The 22,391-nt window shown below is 35.1% G+C and overlaps 1 protein-coding gene across 3 annotated transcripts in view; it reads right to left on the bottom strand.

Annotated features, from left to right (window-relative positions):
* AP3B1 (adaptor related protein complex 3 subunit beta 1) overlaps positions 1-22,391 on the bottom strand; it is a 235,871-nt gene that overhangs the window by 151,719 nt on the left and 61,761 nt on the right. For all 3 annotated transcript variants that reach the window (XM_010808844.3, NM_001076534.1, XM_059890677.1), the window contains exon 7: positions 12,529-12,711. In XM_010808844.3, coding sequence (XP_010807146.1) covers positions 12,529-12,711 — 183 coding nt within the window. The remainder of the gene's footprint in view (positions 1-12,528; positions 12,712-22,391) is intronic.

Consider the following 22,391-nt stretch of genomic DNA (forward strand, 5'->3'; position numbering starts at 1 on the left):
GTAAGTCCTAAGTTGTATCCAACTTTTTGCGACCCCACAGACTACAAGCCACCAGGCTCCTCTGTCCATGGGATTTTCCAGGCAAGAAAACTGGAGTGGGTTGCCATTTCTTCCTCCAGGGGATCTTCCCAACCCAGGGATCAAACCTGCAACTCCTGTGTTTCCTGCATTGGCAGGTAAATTCTTTACCACTGAGCTACCTGAGAAGCCAGATAGATGGATGTAAACACATGTATACATCACTGATTATCATTTATCTTCAACCAAAACAACTTCTTGCAGTATCTCTTACTATACAGTTCTCCTATGTATGAATTTTTCAATTTAGTTCATCTGAAAATGTCTTCATTCCATCTTTATTTTTGAAGAATGCTTTTGTTATATAGAAATATACAAATCTTTGTTGACAGATTTTTCTCTCAACAACGTAAAGATATTCCATAGTTTTTTAGACTCCATTGTTTCTTATCAGCAGTCAGTCATAATAATTGTTTCTCTGTATATAATGCATTGTTTAATCTCCATCTGCTTTCACGGTTTTCTCTTTTCCTTTTGATTTCAGAAGTTTGACTATGAGGTACAAAGGTACAACTTTTTATTTCTTTTGCCTGGGAATTTGATGTGTTTCCTGGATGTGTACAGTTGGTTTTTTTTACCCTTAAACTTGAAATTTTTTTCGCTTTTATTTCTTCAGGTATTATTTCTATTCCATTCACTCTTTCCTCTTATTTGGGGATTTTAATTACAAGGATTTCATTCCATATTGTTCACACGGCTCTGAGACTGTTCACTTTTCTTCGTTCGTTTTTCTCTTGGTTCTTCAGAATGAGTAATTTCTATTAATCTATCTTCAGGTTTCTCAACATTTTTACAGCCTTTTCCTGGCTGTTAAATCTATCTAGCTCCTTTTTCATTTAACCACTGTGTTTTTCAGCACCAAAATTTCCATTTATTTCTTTCTTTTGGGTTTTTATCCTGTTAAGATTGCTCATTTGTTCACTCAATATAACTATGTTGCCTTTTAAAATTTTTGCTGTGTGTGTGTGTGTATAATAAATGTAGTAACTGCATTATTGGTCTGGTAATGGCCTCTTCTTGATGATTATGTTTCTGTTGCCTACTTCTTCTCTTGAGTATTAGCTGTATTTTTGTTTCTCATGTCTACTGACTTTTTCAAATTGTATTCTGAATATTACCAACTACACACTATAAATTCTTCCTCATGTTGCATTCCTCTGACATGTATTAATATTTGTTATAGTAGGAAGTTTACTGGTTTCAAACTGCAAACTCTGTCTATCCTAATGTGGCCAGCAAGTGAAATCTCTATTTAGTTTTTTTTTTCATCATCCAATTGCTGCCTTTTTTTGCTAGACCCATTGGAGTCTTTCTCACAGATGCAGAGTTGGTCAGCCAATGATTTGGATGGTGTTTACATGTATTTCCAAGGGTGCACCCTCCTGTCATTCCCACAGCTTTCTGGAATTTTCTCCAAACCTTTCAGGTATTCTGCCAACCTTGAAGTCTGTTCTCCAAAATCTAAGTAAGACTGTGACTTTCCCATTATTCCATGGGATTGGGAAGTGCCCTGAGGCAAATCCTGCAAACTCACACCCTGAAATTTCAGTCCTTCCCATGTAGAGTCCACTCTAGTTTTGCCTACTTTTGATCATCTGACAGTGCCTTTAGCTGCTGGTTTTCAAAATAATTTCCCAGAGAGTTAATCTGATCAAGGTATTCCATCAGCAGAAATTAAAACCATTAATAAGTCCATGGAGTTACATCTCAGCCTCAGGTCAGATGTCTTCATACTTTGTCTATTAAAGTAAACGTTTCTCATACACCCCTCCACATCCCACTTTTTCATATTTCTAATTACTTCACATTGGCCAGAACTGTGTTGTATGCCCATTCCTAAACTCATCACCTACAAAGGGAAAGTACTTAACATTAACTAGATTAGCTTGGGCTAGGAAGCAACATGGCTTCTGCAAAGACACAGTGCTAAATCCCTGCAGAAAATGTGTCTGCAAAAAAGATCTTTTTGAATAGGAGTGTCTGCTGAAGACAATCAACAGCATCTGCCACATTCTCCCATCCAAGTACTAACCAGGCCCAACCCTGCTTAGCTTCAAAGATCAGATGAGATCGGGCGCGTTCAGGGTGGTATGGCCATAGACTGCCACATTCTCTATACCATCTAGACAACAACACACTAGCAGAATCTGTCTGACATAACCATTTTGGAACTCTGTAGTCTACTGAAGGCTTGCAATATCCAGGAGAACTGCAGTAATTTAAAGATATGTATCAGAAACTTAGAGTTTGTATGTTAAGTGTTAGTTGCTCAGTTGTGTCCGACTCTTTGCGACCTCATGGATTGTAGCCTGCCAGGCTCCTCTATCCATGGGATTTCCCAGCCAAGAATACCAGAGTGGGTAGCCATTCCCTTCTCCATGGAATCTTCTCGATTGAGGGATCAAACCCACGTCTCCTGCATTGAAAGCAGACTCTTTATCATCTGAGCCACCAGGGGATATCAGCTAAATGAAAAATAGAATAGAATAAAATGGACTGTTTAAAATCACCACATTATTAAATTATATAAAACCATAATTTTCTATGAGATGAATACGCAAAACTATTAAGCAGCAAAATCACAAAACTGAAAATTAAATCACAGGATTGTTAGAAGATAAATTCAATATTAATCAGTTATTCCTTTATGCTAGAGTAATAAGACTAACACAGAGGAAATAAATAAGACCAACACAGAAAAATAAAAAAACACAGGAAACAGATGTGGTATAGGGTCAAGAAAAAACAATGATATAAATATCCATGACAGAATGTCAAAGAGAGAAGCACAGTAGAAAAAGGACAGACATCAGAGAAGGGCAGGAGAATAATTTACATTTCTGAACATCTTAAGCTTTGCATCTCTCTTCCTAAAATTCATTTATTAATAGTACACGTTCCAAGTCATAAAATACTTTTAATACTGTGAACATTTTGGGGCTCCAAGGTAAATATGGTGAGAGAAAGACAGAAAATAGACTTTTCCCAAATATAAATAATATGAGGGAAAAATATTAAAACTAGAAAAAAATCAGTCAGTAGAAAGAAACAAGAAGAAGGTCATAAACTACTGGCATAAACTTTTTAAAAAGTTTTTTAAAAAGACAAGACCCTACAAAAATATATTCTTCACTTCTTGAGACTCTTCATTAAGGACCCTTGCCTCCCAATCTGGACAGAAGAAAACTGAGGGGTTTTTCTTATCTTTTCATCCCACTGAGGGTGACGTAAGGTCATGAGGGAGGTTCGCAGTGGAAGTAAGCGGTTAGGAGAAGCAGATGGAAAAGTAAACAGTAAACCCAGCAGTCCCTAAAAGAACTAATACTCCAGGGCAACCCTGTCCAATAGAAACTTCTATGATAAAGGAAACATTTTCTATTACACTACCGAATACAATAGGCACCAGCCTCACATGACTACTGAACACTGGATGTGACCCAGTGCAACTGAGGAAGTGATTTTCAATTTCAGTTAATTTAAACAGCCACAAATAGCTAGCAGGGACTGTATTGGACAGCGGAATTCTTGGGTTAAACAATAATAACAAGAACAACTTACAGGCCAAGAGCATTTCTTGAAAGGAATATACTGAGTGGTATCAATGATAGTATAGGTCATTTAAGAAAGTTCCAAAATAAGTGCTCAATTTTCCTAAAAATGACATTAATCTCTGTTGAGACTGAATTTACTATCTCACAAGTTATTCCTTTCCCAAAATGCCATAAGGCTACAAAAACTAAGAAGAATAAGGCATAATCCTTTATGCTAGAATAATAAACACACAATATTAAGTAATAACCCCTTATGATTCATTCATACCGTGGAAGTGAGAAATACATTTAAGGGACTAGATCTGACAGACAGAGCGCCTGAAGAACTATGGATGGAGGTTCATGACATTGTACAGGAGACAGGGATCAAGACCATCCCCAAGAAAAAGAAATGTAAAAAAGCAAAATGGCTGCCTGAGGAGGCCTTACAAATAGCTATGAAAAGAAGGGAAGCGAAAATCAAAGGAGAAAAGGAAAGATATACCCATTTGAATGCAGAGTTTCAAAGAATAGCAAGGAGAGATAAGAAAGCCTTCCTCAGTGATCAATGCAAAGAAATAAAGGAAAATAATAGAATGGGAAAGACTAGAGATCTCTTCAAGAAAATTAGAGATACCAAAGGAATATTTCATGCAAAGATGGGCATAATAAAGGACAGAAATAGTATGGACCTAACAGAAGCAGAAGATACTAAGAAGAGGTGGCAAAAATACACAGAAGAACTGTGCAAAAAAGAGCTTCACGACCCAGATAATCATGAGGGTGTGATCACTCACCTAGAGCCAGACATCCTGGAATGTGAACTCAAGTGGGCCTTAGGAAGCATCACCAGGAACAAAGCTAGTGGAGATGATGGAATTCCAGTTGAGCTATTTCAAAGCTGTGAAAGTGCTGCACTCAATATGCCAGCAAACTTGGAAAACTCAGCACTGGCCACAGGACTGGAAAGGGTCAGTTTTCATTCCAATTCCAAAGAAAAGCTATGCCAAAGAATGCTCAAACTACCACACAATTGTACTCATCTCACACGCTAGTAAAGCTCAAAATTCTCCAAGCCAGGCTTCAGCAATACCGTGAGCTTCCAGATGTTCAAGCTAGTTTTAGAAAATGCAGAGGAACCAGAGATCAAATTGCCAACAGCCGCTGAATCACTGAAAAAACAAGAAAGTTCCGGAAAAACATCTATTTCTGCTTTATTGACTATGCCAAAGAGTTTGACTGTGTAGATCACAATAAACTGTGAAAAATTCTGAAAGAGATGGGAATACCAGGCCACCTTACCTGCCTCTTGAGAAACCTGTATGCAGGTCAGGAAGCAACAGTTAGAACTGGACATGGAACAACAGACTGGTTCCAAATAGGAAAAGGAGTACATCAAGGCTGTATACTATCACCCTACTTATTTAACTTATATGCAGAGTACATCATGAGAAACGCTGGGCTGGATGAAGCACAAGTTGGAATCAAGATTGCGGGGAGAAATATCAATAACCTCAGACATGCAGATGACACCACCCTTATGGCAGAAAGTAAAGAAGAACTAAAGAGTCTCTTGGTGAAAGTGAAAGAGGAGAGTGAAAAAGTTGGCTTAAAGCTCAACATTCAGAAAACAAAGATCATGGCATCCGGTCCCATCACTTCATGGGAAATAGATGGGGAAACAGTGGAAACAGTGGCTAACTTTATTTTTGGGGGCTCCAAAATCCCTGTAGATGGTGATTGCAGCCATGAAATTAAAAGGTGCTTACTCCTTGGAAGGAAAATTATGACCAACCTAAACAGCATATTAAAAAGCAGAGACGTTACTTTGTCAACAAAGGTCCATCTAGTCAAGGCTATGGTTTTCCCAGTAGTCATGTATGGATGTGAGAGCTGGACTATAAAGAAAGCTGAGCACAGAAGAATTGATGCTTTTGAACTGTGGTTCAAAAGTCCCTTGAGAGTCCCTTGGACTGCAAGGAGATCCAACCAGTCCATCCTAAAGGAGATCAGTCCCGGGTGTTCATTGGAAGGACTGATTTTGAAGCTGAAACTCCAATCCTTTTGCCACCTGATGCGAAGAGCTGACTCATTTGAAAAGACCATGATGCTGGGAAAGATTGAGGGCAGGAGGAAAAGGGGATGACAGAGGATGAGATAGTTGGATGGCATCACCGACTCGATGGACATAGGTTTGGGTGGACTCCGGCAGTTGGTGATTGACAGGGAGGCCTGGCATGCTGCGTTTCATGGGGTCACAAAGAGTCGGACACTTCTGAGCGACTGAACTGAATAAACACACAATAAAATAACCCACGATCAGACTGAAACTGAGAGGAAGAAACAAATGGTCTTTGGATATGGTGGGACAGAATGAAGAAGTCACACTATATCAGAAAGAACAAAATATCTCTACCAGCACTTCCCAAGTAGTTGCAACAGGAGAAGAGCATAATTACTGTGCAATACATTCATGGCACAAAAGGAAAAAAAGTGCAAAAGACAAATTATTCTGTAAAAAGATTCTCCATATATCAAAAGAAATTCTCTAGCAAGTTAGTAAGAATGTGAACCACCCCCCAAAAAAATACCTCATATATTCAAATCACAGAATAAAGGAAAGAGTGAAACCTGAGTAAACTTAAAAATGAAAGCAATATCATTACCAAATTAAGTAAAAATTATAAGTAACAGACTTCAGGTCACTGAAAATCAAATTACTAACACACACACAAAAGACTGGAGATGTACGAATGCAAATAAAAAGGCAAGCATTAAAGCAATTATTTAAAGAGGTGACAGACACAGCAAAGGATTATAAAATAGAAAAATCTGTATTCCTGAAGCATATAATTGACAAGGAGTAAGAAAAGAAGTTTGACCATCAAATTAAAAAACTAAAACATAAAAAGACAATTCCCTAAAATATAGAAAGAAGTGAATATACAGAGCATATAGAATGATCCACACCGAAGATGCAACGTTGCTAATCCTCTAAATATTTTAAGAAAAAATAAACAAGCAAAAAACCATCTTTTTGAGGATTCAAACCAACAAAAAAATAGAGTTACCTGCAGAAAAGAAAAATCTGTGACTACAGAGCTCTCAGAACGTGTGACCCAACAGTATTACATCTGGCCGAGAAGTCATGTGTAAAAGTAGCAAGACATTTCAAACATAGAAGACCTAAGAGAAGACTGACCCACGAGTCCAGTCAAAATATCAAGTGTGACAGCAATACTGCAAAATCTTGAAATTTTATCTCTCATCTACCCATTCTTAAGAAGGGACTGGAGGATGTGCTCCATTCTGGAAGACCAAAAAAGAAGACAGTACAGACAGGAAGGCCTAAGAAATAGAGGATTTAACACAGAAGAGAGAAGAAATTAAGTTCCAGGACAACAGCTGTGTAGCAAGCCTAGAAAGCAATCAGATTAGAACAGGAGGATACAGAGCCTCCAGGACGTCTCCTGGAAGAGTATGAAGTTATTGGAATACTAGATATACGACAACGGTACTGACTGGAATGTGTTCAGCTATATGTAACAGAAATATCAAGTCACCCATATGGAAAACTTTCCCCCACCCCCGCCAAAATTCCAGACTGTGGCTTCATCTTCATGCCTGCCAAATGGCTGCTGTACCTGTATTCATCACACATACATTCCAAGAAGAAACAATGAAAAAAAGGCAAAGGGTAAAATCAGTAAGTCTGCCAGGAAAACAATGGCTTTCCTAGAATCTCAGCCAGAATATCTCCACAACTATTTCAATTTCTCCAACTGGTTCATACAACCATTACTTGACTCCAAGGGAGTCTGAGAGGAAGTTGGTTATTTTTAACTGGATGTATTGCTACTCTGAACAAAAATCAGGATTCTTTTATTTAAAAAGTGAAGCTGGAGAGTTGATATTTGGTAGGCAACTGGTAGAATCTCAACAACTGCATATAAAATAATATTTGGAGATGATTTAATTTTCTGATGGAGAATGTCGTGTGCTTTGTTAATAGTGACATGATAAACTAGGCAATTTCAATTCCAGAAGGGAGTGCCGAAGAACATTCAAACTACCAGAAATTGCGCTCATTTCGCATGCTAGCACCATATATATATATATATAGTGCTCTCTCTCTATATATATATACACACACACATATATGTATTATATGTAAAGATATATATATTATGCATATACATAATATATATCTTTATATTATATATAATATATACATGATATATAATATATATATAAAATACATATATCTTTACATATAATACATATATATAGGGCTATATAGCACCATATATATATAGATAGATAGACATTACTTAGAAATGGAGAAAGTTAAATGCACACAAATATGAAAAGGCCTAAAAGAATTTGAAGTAGTTGATCCAAGCATGGGAAAAAGTGGGATAGGAAAATGTTGTTTCTTATAAGCCTTGCAGTATTCTTTTAACCATACACGATACTTGAACAAAATTTTAATGTTTCTTTAGAAAAGAAACTATGTAAGTTTAAAAAAGCCAAACAAAAATAAACTATAAACAACAACAACAGCAAAAAAGTAACTGGTAAGATAAATGCTCCATAACCAATGAAAGGAGAGACAGAGACCTCATTTCAGTATCGGCACGTGGTCCATAGTTTCCCATTAAATTGCACACTGAGCCCTTCCTTCCTCAATAGTTGTCTGAAAGAGTGAGCAAAAAACTTTTAAATGTGCATTGTAAAGCATGGATTCTACCCCAAGCTTCAAACTTTTGTTTTTTAAAAAATCCAGAGGATACCAAATTAGATTCAAATGCAGCCCACTAGTAAAACAAAATACAAAATTTATTTTACAAAGAAAATTAACCTGTAAAGAAAGTTTAAAAAAATAATCTCTAACACAGGTCCTCTAAAACAGGACTTAGATGTGGAGTTTTGCATTTTTTCCCCAAATACCTTTATACTTGCAGAAAATTGCTAATCAAGAAGTATGTACATGAACTTTGTGTTCTGATGAGTTCTTATTTTATAGCTACCCTTGAAAAACTTAAAAAACCTATCTTAAAAATACTTTAAACAAAACTGTAAACTTGGAATTTTCTTACACCTATTTAAGCTCTTACAATTGAAGTACTGATATAATGGGAGGAAGAAAAGTAAAATTATTGCTTCAAATTTTCAAACTGGAATATGTATTTCCACCAGAATTTATTATCTGGAATCATATACTAAAATGTAACTGTGAGCTACAGAATTTTAAGTTCTAAACTAGTGAAGTAAAATATTTTGATAATTATTGCAAACCCATCATCTCCTAGAGAAAGTTCAACTTTAAATTCATAAAATTAAAGACATTCTTATCAGGCCCAGTGACATGAGTTTCACTTCAGTCTTTAACTAATGCCACAAACATTTTTTAAAAAATCACTCTTAAAATTTACTTGGTGCTTTGTAACATTTATTTTAAAAAATCTATTACTTCTACAAAAGCAACTTTACTATTAGAGACTTACATCATTTATACTTTCACTATTCTCCTACAATAAGCTTGACTGATACAAAGAACACAATGAAGTAATTTTATATCCTTGAAAATTATACAAAGTTGACCTAGAATTAAAAAAAAAAAAAAGCAGCCACTTGGACTGCAAAGAGTAAGGTAAATTTAAGAAAATAAAAATGCAAATATGCATTTTAGCAGTCCCTTGAATTTATTAACCTAAAAGGTTTAATTTCCATTTTCCTGCATCAGCTGTATTTATAAAATGTCGTGCCCTATAAATATGCTGTTATTTTCTATAGTCAAGCACCCTCTTAACAAATCTTCTCATTAATATGTAAATTTAAAGTCAATCGGTCTTCTCCCTGACAGCCCCATGAATTCCTAGTGCACTGTATAATCGGCTTTGACTTGGCATCCACTATTTATCATCAAAGATGTCAGTTAGAAAAATTATGGAAAATGCACTGCAATTGATATGACTGCAATCTACTTTGTCAACACTTAATTGTTCCGCAAATCATACATTTACATATAAACAGCCTAAATACTGATCTATAATGATGCAAATAAACTAAATTAAAAATCGCTTCTGCCCCTGAAGAAGCTTGTTTGTATATGATGTGTTCATTTGAGGACTTACTAACAAAAAAGCATGTACATCAGTCCATCTCAGAAAGAACTTCTAATTTTCAATTCCTTAAAAAAAAAAAAAAAAAAATTTTTTTTTTTGCTACTCTTCAAGCATATGAACACAAACAAATATTTTAAAGAATTCAATGAGAAACATAATTTTTCTCTTTGAAAAGCAAAGTTAATTATGGTTGTTAGCTAACTGTAATGTTTGAGCACTAAGGATTAGGGAGGGGGCTTCAAAATTAGCTTTGACTAGAACAGGGCTTCCCTGGTGGCTTAGACAGTAAAGAATCTGCCTCTAATTCAGGAGACCCAGGTTCAATCCCTGGGTCAGGAAGATCCCCTAGAGAAGAAAATGGCAACCCACTCCAGAGTTCTTGTCTGGAGAATTCTATGAACAGAGGAGTTTGGTGGGACTTTCATGGACTTTCACACAGTCAGAAACATATTAAAGTAAACAAAAAATATATCTTAAAAAGTCATGAGCAAATATATATAAAGGAACGAATTATGAGAAGACTGATTTTTATTTCACCATGTGCTTCAACTGCTTCTATAATTTTAAAAAATACATATGATTATAGTTAGCTACACTCTTACAAATGTTCTATTTAAGTGGTTTTCTTTCTTTCCATTTCTTAAGCCAAGGAGCCTTTCTCAAAGGAAGTCATACATATAGCTGCCTATGAAAGGCAAGCAAAGGTGAAGCTGCTCCATTTGGAACGCTGGCAAGATCCCCAGGAGTAGCACTGCCCACCCTCCCCTGCAACCCCTGTGGTTGCTCCCGAAGCAGAGCTAGCTTCCTGAGGACAGAGCTGCAGAGCTGGCAACTACAAAATTTGTCAACTAACCTACAGAATTTAGAATAATGCCAATGTCAGACTGCAAAGAAGGCAAAGAAATGAGGGAGTGCAATTCCAGTGCACCCAGAACAACGATCAGACTTCATCTCATGTTTGTAAAAATTGATGTTCACAGAGTTACACATGAAAACACAAAGAATGCGCTACAGTATCAATTTTTAAAATTATCTGTCAAAAGAGTAAATATATATGGCAGTGTAGATTTTAACTGTTGGGCTTTTTGAACAGCTTTAACAATTAATTTTACCTAAAATAAAATTCAAGGAATAGAAACAGAGACAATTACAAAAAGAGATATTTGAAAATCTATTTTAAAAGGTAAGAAAAATACACTTTTTTAAAACTCTAGATTCTACATAATGATAAAGCATGGATCACTTGCATACAGTTACTGAAAATGATTCGATGATGACAGGAAATTAAAATTAAAAAATTTTAAATAGTGACAATAGCTAGATAAGATAAAAAAAACCTATAATCTTACAACACAGGAAAAAAAAAATATATATATATGAATAGCATTCTGGAAAGTGAATGGCTGAAATCAAACAGATAGCTATAGCTATTAGCAACAAAAAAATCTCTCTTCCAAGTTACCACTGAAGGAAAGGGTCAAGACACTTGTAGCATGGACATGCTGCTTAATCCAGCAAAAGTGCCTTCAAAATTTTACTTTGTTCAAAGCTAAAATTTCATCAATCTAAGAGCTCTATGTGGCATTAGATGTTTACATATGAATAGTTTAAAATCCCTTTTGAATTTTAAGTAGAATAACCCAATCACCTTTTAAATATTAAAATTAAGATGAAGTCAATATTACAAGTAGCCTTCTGGTTAAAGATATATTTTTTAAAATCTTAAATACTTTTTAACAGTAACAATACTTGGTAAATGCAGAAAACACTGATAAATATTTTAAACATTTAAGTTCTTAAATATCTGAAAACTGGATACATCATATAAAGCAAGAATTATGAACATTTTCCCTTTTATGTTTTTCTCTCACTTTAATATTATTTCTAATTAACAAAAGCAATTAGTACTGAACATTCGATCAAAGCCTATTCATAAGCTTGTGTAAAAACCACTATGACATAATTGCGTGGTAATCTGGTCTTTTACTTTCCATTCTGTTTTTAAAATCTATAATACTGCTTTTTAAAAAGACAAAGAAATATCATTAAGTATAGAATGAATGCAAGCGCTATTTTATAATATTCAGTGATTTCTTTAAACTAGTTAAAGTTTACCCTTAAATCTTACATATACACTGATATCTCTATTGCAAACTATGAAATAAGGTTTTCTAACTTGTTAATGTAATGAAAGAAGTAAGGTATGCTTCTAAAGTTCATCGGCACAAAGAAAATAACTTCACTGTAAGGTATACTTAATTATTAATTTTACTAAAGTTCTACCAGCTTAAGTGAAAAAAAGTAAAACAAACATTCTAGAAATATAAAACTGGGGAAAAAGTAGTTGAGTTCACAAACAATTTACCTATAAAGGTGCAAAATTATCTTTGGTATAAATTCACGTTAGAATCACATTATCTACTTTTACAAGTGAGTGCCTGGAATAGTTGGGTCTGAAAGGTATGAAACTAACAACCAAAAAAATCCATCATTTGGCAATGTCACTGCCAACACTTTATCGAGCTGCTGTTCCCAGCAAAGGCCTCTTGCCAGGCCTCAAACCAAAAGTTTATTCACTGTGCCATTAAACATGCATCAATCAGAGCCAAAACAATGAACAATTATCCATGCATTTATGCTCGTTTTCTGCTTTCCAAAAGAACGTGAAAAAAATCAGTCCTCCTTAAACATGCAGATTTTTATATTTTCCTGCTCTTAAACCTGTACACACTTTAGAAGCCGCATCCATTTTCCTAGTTCACTGTGTAAGCACAAGATCATTCAGCACTTACCTGTCTCCAAGGACTGACAAACTGAGTGCGGGCATACCGGGTTAGCATGTGGATGATCACAACCTGGCCCCACTCTTCTACATCAACCAGTAAATTACAGAGCTTGCGGTAGTTCTTGTGAATGAGATCTATTCTATCCGGGCAAACTTCTTCAAAAGCCATGACAACACTGCCAGCCACCAACTAGAAAAGAAAGAAATAGCAACTCATTAAAAAACGTTTTCCTACCATCAAAGATTCTACTCGGGCATTACAGAGATGCAATCAGTGTTATGGCAATCAGTAAAATATTCAGTCATTTGACTAATAAAATATCCATGTTTGAATAACAAAAAATTTTGAAGAGTCACTGCCCAAAAGAATAATATTGATAGCTGAAACATATCTGAAAAGCTAACACTTAGAATCAGAAGTATTAGTATTAGAAATTGTTTTTCTTATTTCATCAGGTTAAATTTCAATGGACTGTTCATACATGGATTAGACATATTAATTATGGGCAGTTTGCATTTTTAAACCTTACCAAAACTCTGAAGATTCATTACACAGTACAATAACAAAGACCATATCATGTCAGTTTAAAATGAGAATGACAATTTCACCACGTTGTTCAGTCGCTAAGTCACGTCTGACTCTCTGCAACCCCATGGACTGCCGCATGCCAGGCCTCCCTGTCCTTCACTATCTCCCGTAGTTTGCTCAAACTCATGTCCATTGAGTCAGTGATGCTATCTATGATGAATCTATCTTAAAATGTGTGCTGAACTCATAAATGTCTTTAGAACAAAAACACTTTCAAATCTTACATATTTTAATCAACCTGTTAATTTCTACCAACATAATTTATTTACAAGAAATACTGGCTACAATTTTAGAACATTATTATTATTTATATAATGATGTATGTAAGTTGAAATAAGACAGTACCAATAAAAGGAAGCTTTTCTCCCAAACCATTTAATTAAACACAAATGCTGTTTTTGGAATTGTTTTTGCAAAGTGATGAAATTAAGATTTCTTTAGTATAAAGACACAAGCTAAGCAGAATATATAATAGACAAATACTTCTATATATGTACCACTGATATGTGTGGAGTTAGCCAACAATATAATATGGTTTTGAAAAAATAAATTAATATCATATTCTTTCTGAACACTAGGGATCTTCATTTTAGTGTCTAAAATTTCCCCAATGTCTTAAAATAAGCAATTAAACAGAAATAAAACTTACTGAAATGGTACTTTTTAAAAAATATTAGATACAGTGGTATTCATATTTTTATTGTTTGTCCCTCTACTTGGCTGACATTTAGTTTATTAATATGCAACCAACAATACAATTGAAAGAAAACAGCTCAGAATATAGACCTGCTATTATGCTAAACAAGTTTCCAGTCCTGCGGGGATTTTATGAATTACCAATCAGTATAAACGTGAAGCTGCATTTATTGACTCCAGCCCTGCCCAAGTACTGGTGCCTGCTGGTCCCAGCATGTATGCACCTCAATCGAAAAAGCAAAGAATTGATTATTTGTGTGAACTAAATAAAAATGTATTATACGTATAATTTTCTATTTGCTATTGATATGGGAAGGAAGTTATGTTTGTGTTTTCAACTCCACATTTTGATGTCTTCTGTACAAATCACTCTTCAGTAATAATATTTCTAAAAGATGAGAACTGTTATCATTTAAAAATCTCTTAAAACAACTAAGTTTATGACATCAAACTATAGAATAACATGGTATTTGTAAAACATTTATATTTACATATGTTTTATACATGTCAATCATATTAATTAAGCTATATTTGTTTAAATGGTTAGGGTGCTAAAGAACAAAAATGAGTAATATCACTTAGAATGAAGTAATATATGAAACCGAAATGGGAATTCAACAAAGTTTGAATTTAAGGAATACTATGTAAAATCAAGTTATTTTGCCTAAACCTAGAGATTATTTTTTTCAATTATGTTTAGACACCAAACAATTAAATGGAAAATCAGTTCCCACATGGTACTAAATTTATCAAAACAAGACCTACAGGTATAAAATAGTTCTACAGAATTAACAAACAACATTAAAATTGAAAAAATAATTGTTTAAGTTCAGGTAAAGTTTATGGAAACACATAAGTAACTAGGAAAAATATTATAAAATCATCTTTTTTCTAATGATTTTAGATATTTCATTCATCATATGGTTTTAACAGTTGACCCCAGCCTAAAAACTGCCAGAAGAATTGGATAATTCTGGTATATTAAATGTTCAATATTCTATAAAAACTTACAGAATTAAAATAAAATGATCTACTGAGATTTGAAAACCAAAAATATTGGTTTCCCAAAAACAGACAGTTAATTTCCATCTCACTATGTCAATAGTAGCTTTTTACATAAGGGGAAAAATAAATCACTCCAACGAAACTAGCAATGAGCTCATCAAATTCAAATGCAGTTTTCCATTTATGTATTTTTTATATTAAAGCAATAAACATGGCTCATTTATCTTCCCTTGGTTGCCACGTTTTTCTGTGCTGTTGCTATGAACTTCAGCCATTAGCTGTGCTCCAAGGTAAACTACATGAACCATCAACAAAAGTGACACTCCATCTATGGAGTTCATATTTCCTCCAGATTATCTATGCTAGTTGACAAGCTGGTAATGAAAAAAATCACACTAAGCAAATGGTTCCTCTAATAACAATAAATTTTCTATAAAATTATGAAGGGTACAAAACGTTTCCTTGCATCTATTTTGTCATGAATTCTAATTAACGTTGGAAAAACCTGAGAGTGCTGGGTCATCACAAGAAGTGCATCAAGGTTTGATTGATAATATGGTATAAGTTGGCCAGTGCTGCCAAGATTTTCTTCTCTTAAATTAATGGCCATCCAACCTGCCCTAATCATACAGCCCAAATGATATTCCCCTTCTTATTTCAATTTTCTTGAGGCATGGAAAATGGGAAAGATCAATCATTTATCTTCTAATAGCTGGATAATAGATCTATCACAATAAAACATCTGCACAAACTCAGAGGTGTGTTTTTTGCCCATAAGAGTGAAGCTTTTACCAACATTAAATCAATAACTTATAAAATAGTGTCTTACCCCCACAGCTTAGCTATGAACTACCAATATATTCATTAAACATCATTTTGTAGCTAAATTAAGGAGAAGAAACTTTGTCACCAAAAAAATATAAATAAACAACTCAAAATTTCAGTAGGCACTGATCTAATTTGTTTTCCTAAGAAGCCATTTTCTATTAGAAAGTTAAATGTTACAAAAGGATTTCTTTAAAATTAACCTGAAAGGAAAAGGAAATAAATACCACTTTGCTTTTGACGTGTTCTAAATAAAAGAAAGAAGGTTCACTACAAAGCTTAAATTGCTCAATAAATATAAATTTCTACATTTTAAACAAAAACGAGAAAGTGTTATAAATTTTAAAAAGGAATTTACACATCCGAAAGGTTTTCAGTAAAGAAGTGTTTCGGATACGTTGAATAGAGAAAATATGATGAAAATGGTAAATCTAGGAAAATACAATACAGAAATTATATTAAAAAATATAACAGTTGACTGTATGATTAGCATAAATAAAAGTGTTCCCTTAATTGCACTGACATGGTAAGCTCTTATATCTTTTAAAATTTACAGATACAGACCCCACGGGCTTAGCCTACCGGGCTCCTCCGTCCATAGGATTTTCCAGGCAAGAGTACTGGAGTGGGTTGCCATTTCCTTCTCCAGGGGATCTTCCTGACCCAAGGATTGAACCTGGGTCTTCCGTGTTGCAGGCAGACACTTTACCATCTGAGCCACCAGGGAAGCCCAATAGATACCTTCAGACAATAGCTATCTAAGTAATTCTAAGATGTTTTTCTAGTTATATTACCATAACTGTATTCCTAAACCCAAAGTGACTTATTTTGAGGAAAGGACTTCTCATATGACAAATATACATATTTATCTAGTAAAAGGGAAAAACACTTCTATTTTAATAGGCCTTTTATTTCTACCTTTTCTTAAAATCAGAGTGACACAACTAATTTTGAAATCTCAATTTCAATAAAATCTTCCTTTAGACTAAAAGAAGCAACAGAAGGTAAATCTCAAAATCAACAGAGATTAAATAGAGTTCTTAAACATATTAACACCTTTCAAAATTTATTTATCAGCAGCAACAGCAATGTCATCATCATTATCATCATGATCCCAAAAAGCTCCTGCTGACAGCAAATAAACTCCTTTTAAAATGTGGAAATAAATTAAATTTGGATCATTTAATGAGGAAATTTTAAACAAAAATGATTTAGGTTTTTTATTTTAAATATTAATGCTAACACTATTAATTAGTGGGGAAGAAATATAGCTATATCACTTCAATATATTATATCTGGCAAGAAAAAGTAATAATAAAGATAAGATCAATAAATATCTATATGGATATCATAATGTTTTCAATCTTTTTACATCAAACTATAAGCATACAAAGGAAAAAATAATCAGAAAACATTCACAAAACATAAACACTTAAATACTGGGTAGACAACTTAATTACTGGGTAGAATGTTAATGCTACCTGGGGAAACGTGAATCTCTGAACGCAAAGTCAGAGAAAGCAAAAAGATTAAAATCAAAGCTCTAAGCAACACTAAAATACTTTGGAATTACCAAACTTTAATTACATGTAAGTAGAAAATAAGTTCTAAAATCAAAGAGTTATCTGTCATTTATGTATCACAAACCTTACAAAGATCTATGATAGTCTGAAACAACTGCCCAGAATAAAAGCAGACACGAGTTAGAAGTGGGCATAAGAGAGAACTGAAAGCAAGAGCAGAGAGAAAGAGAGGAGCCTATGTGTGAAAATACAAAAAAAAAAGATTCCTGGTAGATCAGAGCAGAAGATGAAAATCAAAACAATTGATGAAAATTATCCACACAAAAAAATCCATGATGAAGCAAACAAACAACTGTCACGTAACACTTCAAAATGAATTAACTTGCCTCAAAGAAGCATTTCAAGATCACATAAATGAACTGAAACTGAAAATCACAAAACAGAAATGAACAAAAGACAACAGGAAGAAACAGAAGTTGATTGAAACCAGAAAAGAAATAACCAGACACCTTAATTAAACTGCAAAATGCCCCCGGCAGAAAATAGTTGAATAAAAATTTAGGAAGGGGCATTTAAGAAAAGTACAAAAAGAACCAAGAGAAAGAAAGCGAGATAAAGAAGTAAAGGCAGCAAGATCCAACTTACAGAAAACTGAAATCTCGGAAGAAGAAAAGCTAACAGCTGAACAGCAGTAATATTTAAAACTTAACAACAACAACACCGCTTTGCCAGAAATAACATAAATTCTAAATCTATATTGCAAAAAGCCTCACTGGGTATCAGGAAAAAAACTGACCTTGACACACCGGACAAAACTAAAAGATAAAGAGAAAAAAAATCCTCAAGGTCAGCATCTTGCTTAATACACACACATGACAGGCATTTCGTTTAAACTGAAACAAGGTAAGGATGCTCACCATCTCCACCACTACTGAACACGGTACTAAAGTTATAATTAACTATGATAAGAAAAATTAGAGTCATTAAGTATCAGAAAAGAGAAAGTAAAGTTATCTCTATTTGCAAATGATATGATTTATTTTCTGGAATGAAACAATGGAGGTTGAAAGATAAAACTAAATCAAACAATAAAAGAATTCAGTAAAGAAGCAAAATATAAAATCACCATACAGAAAATCAATAGCTAGCTTTCTTCTATACCAATGTAACAAGTTCAACCATACAATGTTAATGCAATTTCGATTTACAACAGCATTCAAGGAAGTAAGGCTAATGATAAACGTAATTCTTAAACCAACATTTAACTCAATTAGTAGTCCCCGTCTCACTACTCTTCACAGAGTACATGCTGGCAATTCCGAAACAATACTTTATCTGCATTCCAGGACTGAGTAAGCGAGTGTAGTGGATAATTTAAGTCACATTTCTTAATGCTGGAAAAGGAAGTTACAAACATTGACATGAAAAGGCAAAACACTGGAGAACCGTGTACTTCTGCTCTGAAATTACAGAATTCAGTATGAACTACTCCCGCTTCATATGGGTAGAAAATAGATGTAGGTTCTTTCCTAATTTAAAAAAAATAAACATATCCTATATATACTTTAGGACAGGTAGTACCTCACAAATGACAAGACAGTCAAAGCTCCCAAAGGACCTATCTACCAATGACCAGAGCATGACACACACCATTTGGGAAGTAAAACATTGAAAATAAGAGTAAATACCTAATTACCTGCACCAAGAATATAGCAAATTAATGCTCACAATTATTCAACAAATACTAAATATCTACTATTAACAAGTACAATATTTTTTCTATCGTATTTTGGAAATAAATACAAAATACAGGGTCAGAACCCAGACATTCTAAATTTGCAAAGAAAGTGTATTCTTTACATGCCTTTTTGAGTCGTTTGTTTCTTATTAATCTCCTATTACGGTGTCAGGCACTGTGCTAAGGATTTTATATACAATAACTTCCTCAACACAAACAAAAACTTTATAGATTGGAAATAATAAGGCCTAAAAATTGGGAAGCTGAAATTTATGAAGGCTTAATACATAGCTATTGTTCAGTCGCTTAAGTAGTGTCTGACTCTTTTGGGACTCCATGGACTGCAGCCTGCCAGGCTCCTCTATCCATGGGATTTCCCAGGCAACAATACTGCAGTGCACCGTTACTTCCTTCTCCAGGAGAGAAGGGGATGTTTTCCGCTTCTCTAGACGAACTTCCCGACCCAGGGATTGAACCCGCCTTTTCTGCATTGCAGGTGGATTCATTACCTCTGAGCCACCAGGGAAGCCCCTCATACATAGCTAATAAGTGGTAAAACTTTAGGCTCAAATACAATTCTGTTTAATTTCAAAGAAGACAGTTGTTACCCATGACATGTTACATCTTGTTTGAAAAGACATGCACATATTATATATGGAGATTTCATTTCTAGGCCAAGAAACTAATTTCTTTAGCTTATTATGTAGCAGAAATCATGGCAAACTACCTTAAAATAAAGGATCTGTTTCTTACAGATCTTAGTATTCTTCACAGTACTTGGCAAATGTCTTCAAGACAGAAGAAACTGAATTTTTTTTTATTATTACTAAAATCAAGTTATCCACAATATCAATAACATTGATTTTATATTTGGGTCTAGAAGCATATAACAAGTATGCCATACAAAAGACAAAAAGGAATCAAATTTCTTTTCTCTGTCTTCATTATGCCAACCACTACAGAAGAAATAAAGATTCCTGCTACATTATTGACTAAAAGAAATTTGCTATCTAGTCTCCAAGTATGCTGCTACTGCTGCTAAGTCACTTCAGTCGTGTCTGACTCTGTGCAACCCCATAGACGGCAGCCCACCAGGCTCCCCCGTCCCTGGGATTCTCCAGGCAAGAACACTGGAGTGGACTGCCATTTCCCTCTCCAATGCATGGAAGTGAAAAGTGAAAGTGAAGTCGCTCAGTCGTCTCCAACTCTTAGTGACCCCATGGACTGAAGCCCACCAGGCTCCTCAGTCCATGGGATTTTCCAGGCAGGAGTACTGGAGTGGGGTGCCATTGCCTTCTCCGAGTCTCCAAGTATAGTCTCAGGTAAATACAGTAGTTTCAAAAATACATAGCGAAAAATATCACTAAAAGAGTTATCATACACAATATATACACTGGATATTAAAAAAAAGTAGTGAAGGGGGAATAACAAACAAAAAAAGACATGAGACATAGAAAAACATAATGGTAGCTATAAATCAACTATATTATAGTAAGAAGTAATGTCAATGGATTAAACCATCTAAACAAAAAGCATATGTAGTCAGACCAGAGTAAATATCAAGATCCAACTTTATACAGACCTCAGGAGACACACATTAGATTAAAAAATACCAACAGGTTGAGAGTAAAAAGAAGGAAAAAGTATATCATGTAAACAGCAATTGTAAGAAAGTTGTACTTAAACAGGACAAAGTAGAATTTAAAAACTGTTATGAGAGATTGAGACATTTTATAATGACAAAAGGAAGGTAAAAACAATTTTAAGTACATTCTGCTTATTTAACTTATATGCCAACTACATCATGAGAAAAGCTGGGCTGGAAGAAGCACAAGCTGGAATCAAGATTGCTGGGAGAAATATCAATAACCTCAGATATGCAGATGACACCACCCTTATGACAGAAAGTGAAGAGGAACTAAAAAGCCTCTTGATGAAAGTGAAAGAGGAGAGTGAAAAAGTTGGCTTAAAGCTCAACATTCAGAAAACTAAGATCATGGCATCTGGTCCCATCACTTCATGGGAAATAGATGGGGAAACAGTGCAAACAGTATCAGACTTTATGTTTCTGGGCTCCAAAATCACTGCAGATGGTGACTGCAGCCATGAAATTAAAAGACGCTTACTCCTTGGAAGGAAAGTTATGACCAACCAAAGGTCCGTCTAGTCAAGACTATGGTTTTTCCAGTGTTCATGTATGGATGTGAGAGTTGGACTGTGAAGAAAGCTGAGCGCCGAAGAATTGATGCTTTTGAACTGTGGTCTTGGAGAAGACTCTTGAGAGTCCCTTGGACTGCAAGGAGATCCAACCAGTCCATCCTAAAGGAGATCAGTCCTGGGTGTTCACTGGAAGGACTGATGTTGAAGCTGAAATTCCAATACTTTGGCCATCTCATGCAAAGAGTTGACTCATTGGAAAAGACCCTGATGCTGGGAGAGATTAGGGACAAAAGAAGGGGACGACAGAGGATGAGACGGCTAGATGGCATCACCAACTCGATGGACATGGGTTTGGGTAGACTCCAGAAGTTGGTGGTGGACAGCAAGACCTGGCATGCCGCGGTTCATGGGGTCGCAAAGAGTCGGACACAACTGAGCGACTGAACTGAACTAATGCACCAAATATCAGAGTTCCTAAATACACAAAGCAAGCAGGGACAGAACTGACAGCTCTATAGTTAACGGTAGACTTCAATATTCCACTTTTAATGAGCCACAAGAAGGAAGATCAATAAAGAACAGAAGACTTGAACAACACTATAAACCAATGAGACCCAAAAGACATCTACAGAATACACCACCGAAAGGCCAGTAGAATATACATTCCTCTCAAATACACACTGAGCATTCTCCAGGACAGACCGTATACTAAGCCATATATTAACAGCCATAGTCTGGCTTAGCTGGTGGCTCAGATGGTAAAGAATCTGCCTGCAATACAGGAGACTTGGGTTCGATTGCTGGGTCAGGAAGATCCCCTGGAGAAGGTCATGGCAACCCACTCCAGTATTTTTGCCTGGAGAATTCCATGATCAGAGCAGCCTGGCAGGCTCCAGTCCACGGGGTCGCAAAGAGTCGGGCACGACTGAGCGACTGAGCACAATACGAGGCTAGTGGCTGCTATATTGGCTTCTATAAACAGATATGCATGCAACTGGGTGATATCTTCCTAAAATGAGCTGGAATCCTTTTTTTGAATAGTTTTGAGGGTCGTGTTTTCTGTGGGTGCAGAGGACTCCACCAAAAGATACCATTACACCAGCTCCTCCAGAGGTCTGCTCATAGATCCCATGCATTGCCATTATTTCTAGATCTCATTATTATGTCACTATACATAAAGAATAAGAGTGGGATAGGAAGGAGGAAGAGACACGTACATTTCCAAAAGATGGGGAATTTGCTCAGTACTAACCAGCCAATAAAACAGTGTTATACATATGAAAACATTTTAGTATCTAAGAAAAAAAAATAACACATTTATACTACTAAAACAC

The sequence above is a fragment of the Bos taurus genome, chromosome 10 (genome assembly GCF_002263795.3).
Source record: "Bos taurus isolate L1 Dominette 01449 registration number 42190680 breed Hereford chromosome 10, ARS-UCD2.0, whole genome shotgun sequence".
Classification (NCBI taxonomy): Eukaryota; Metazoa; Chordata; class Mammalia; order Artiodactyla; family Bovidae; genus Bos; species Bos taurus.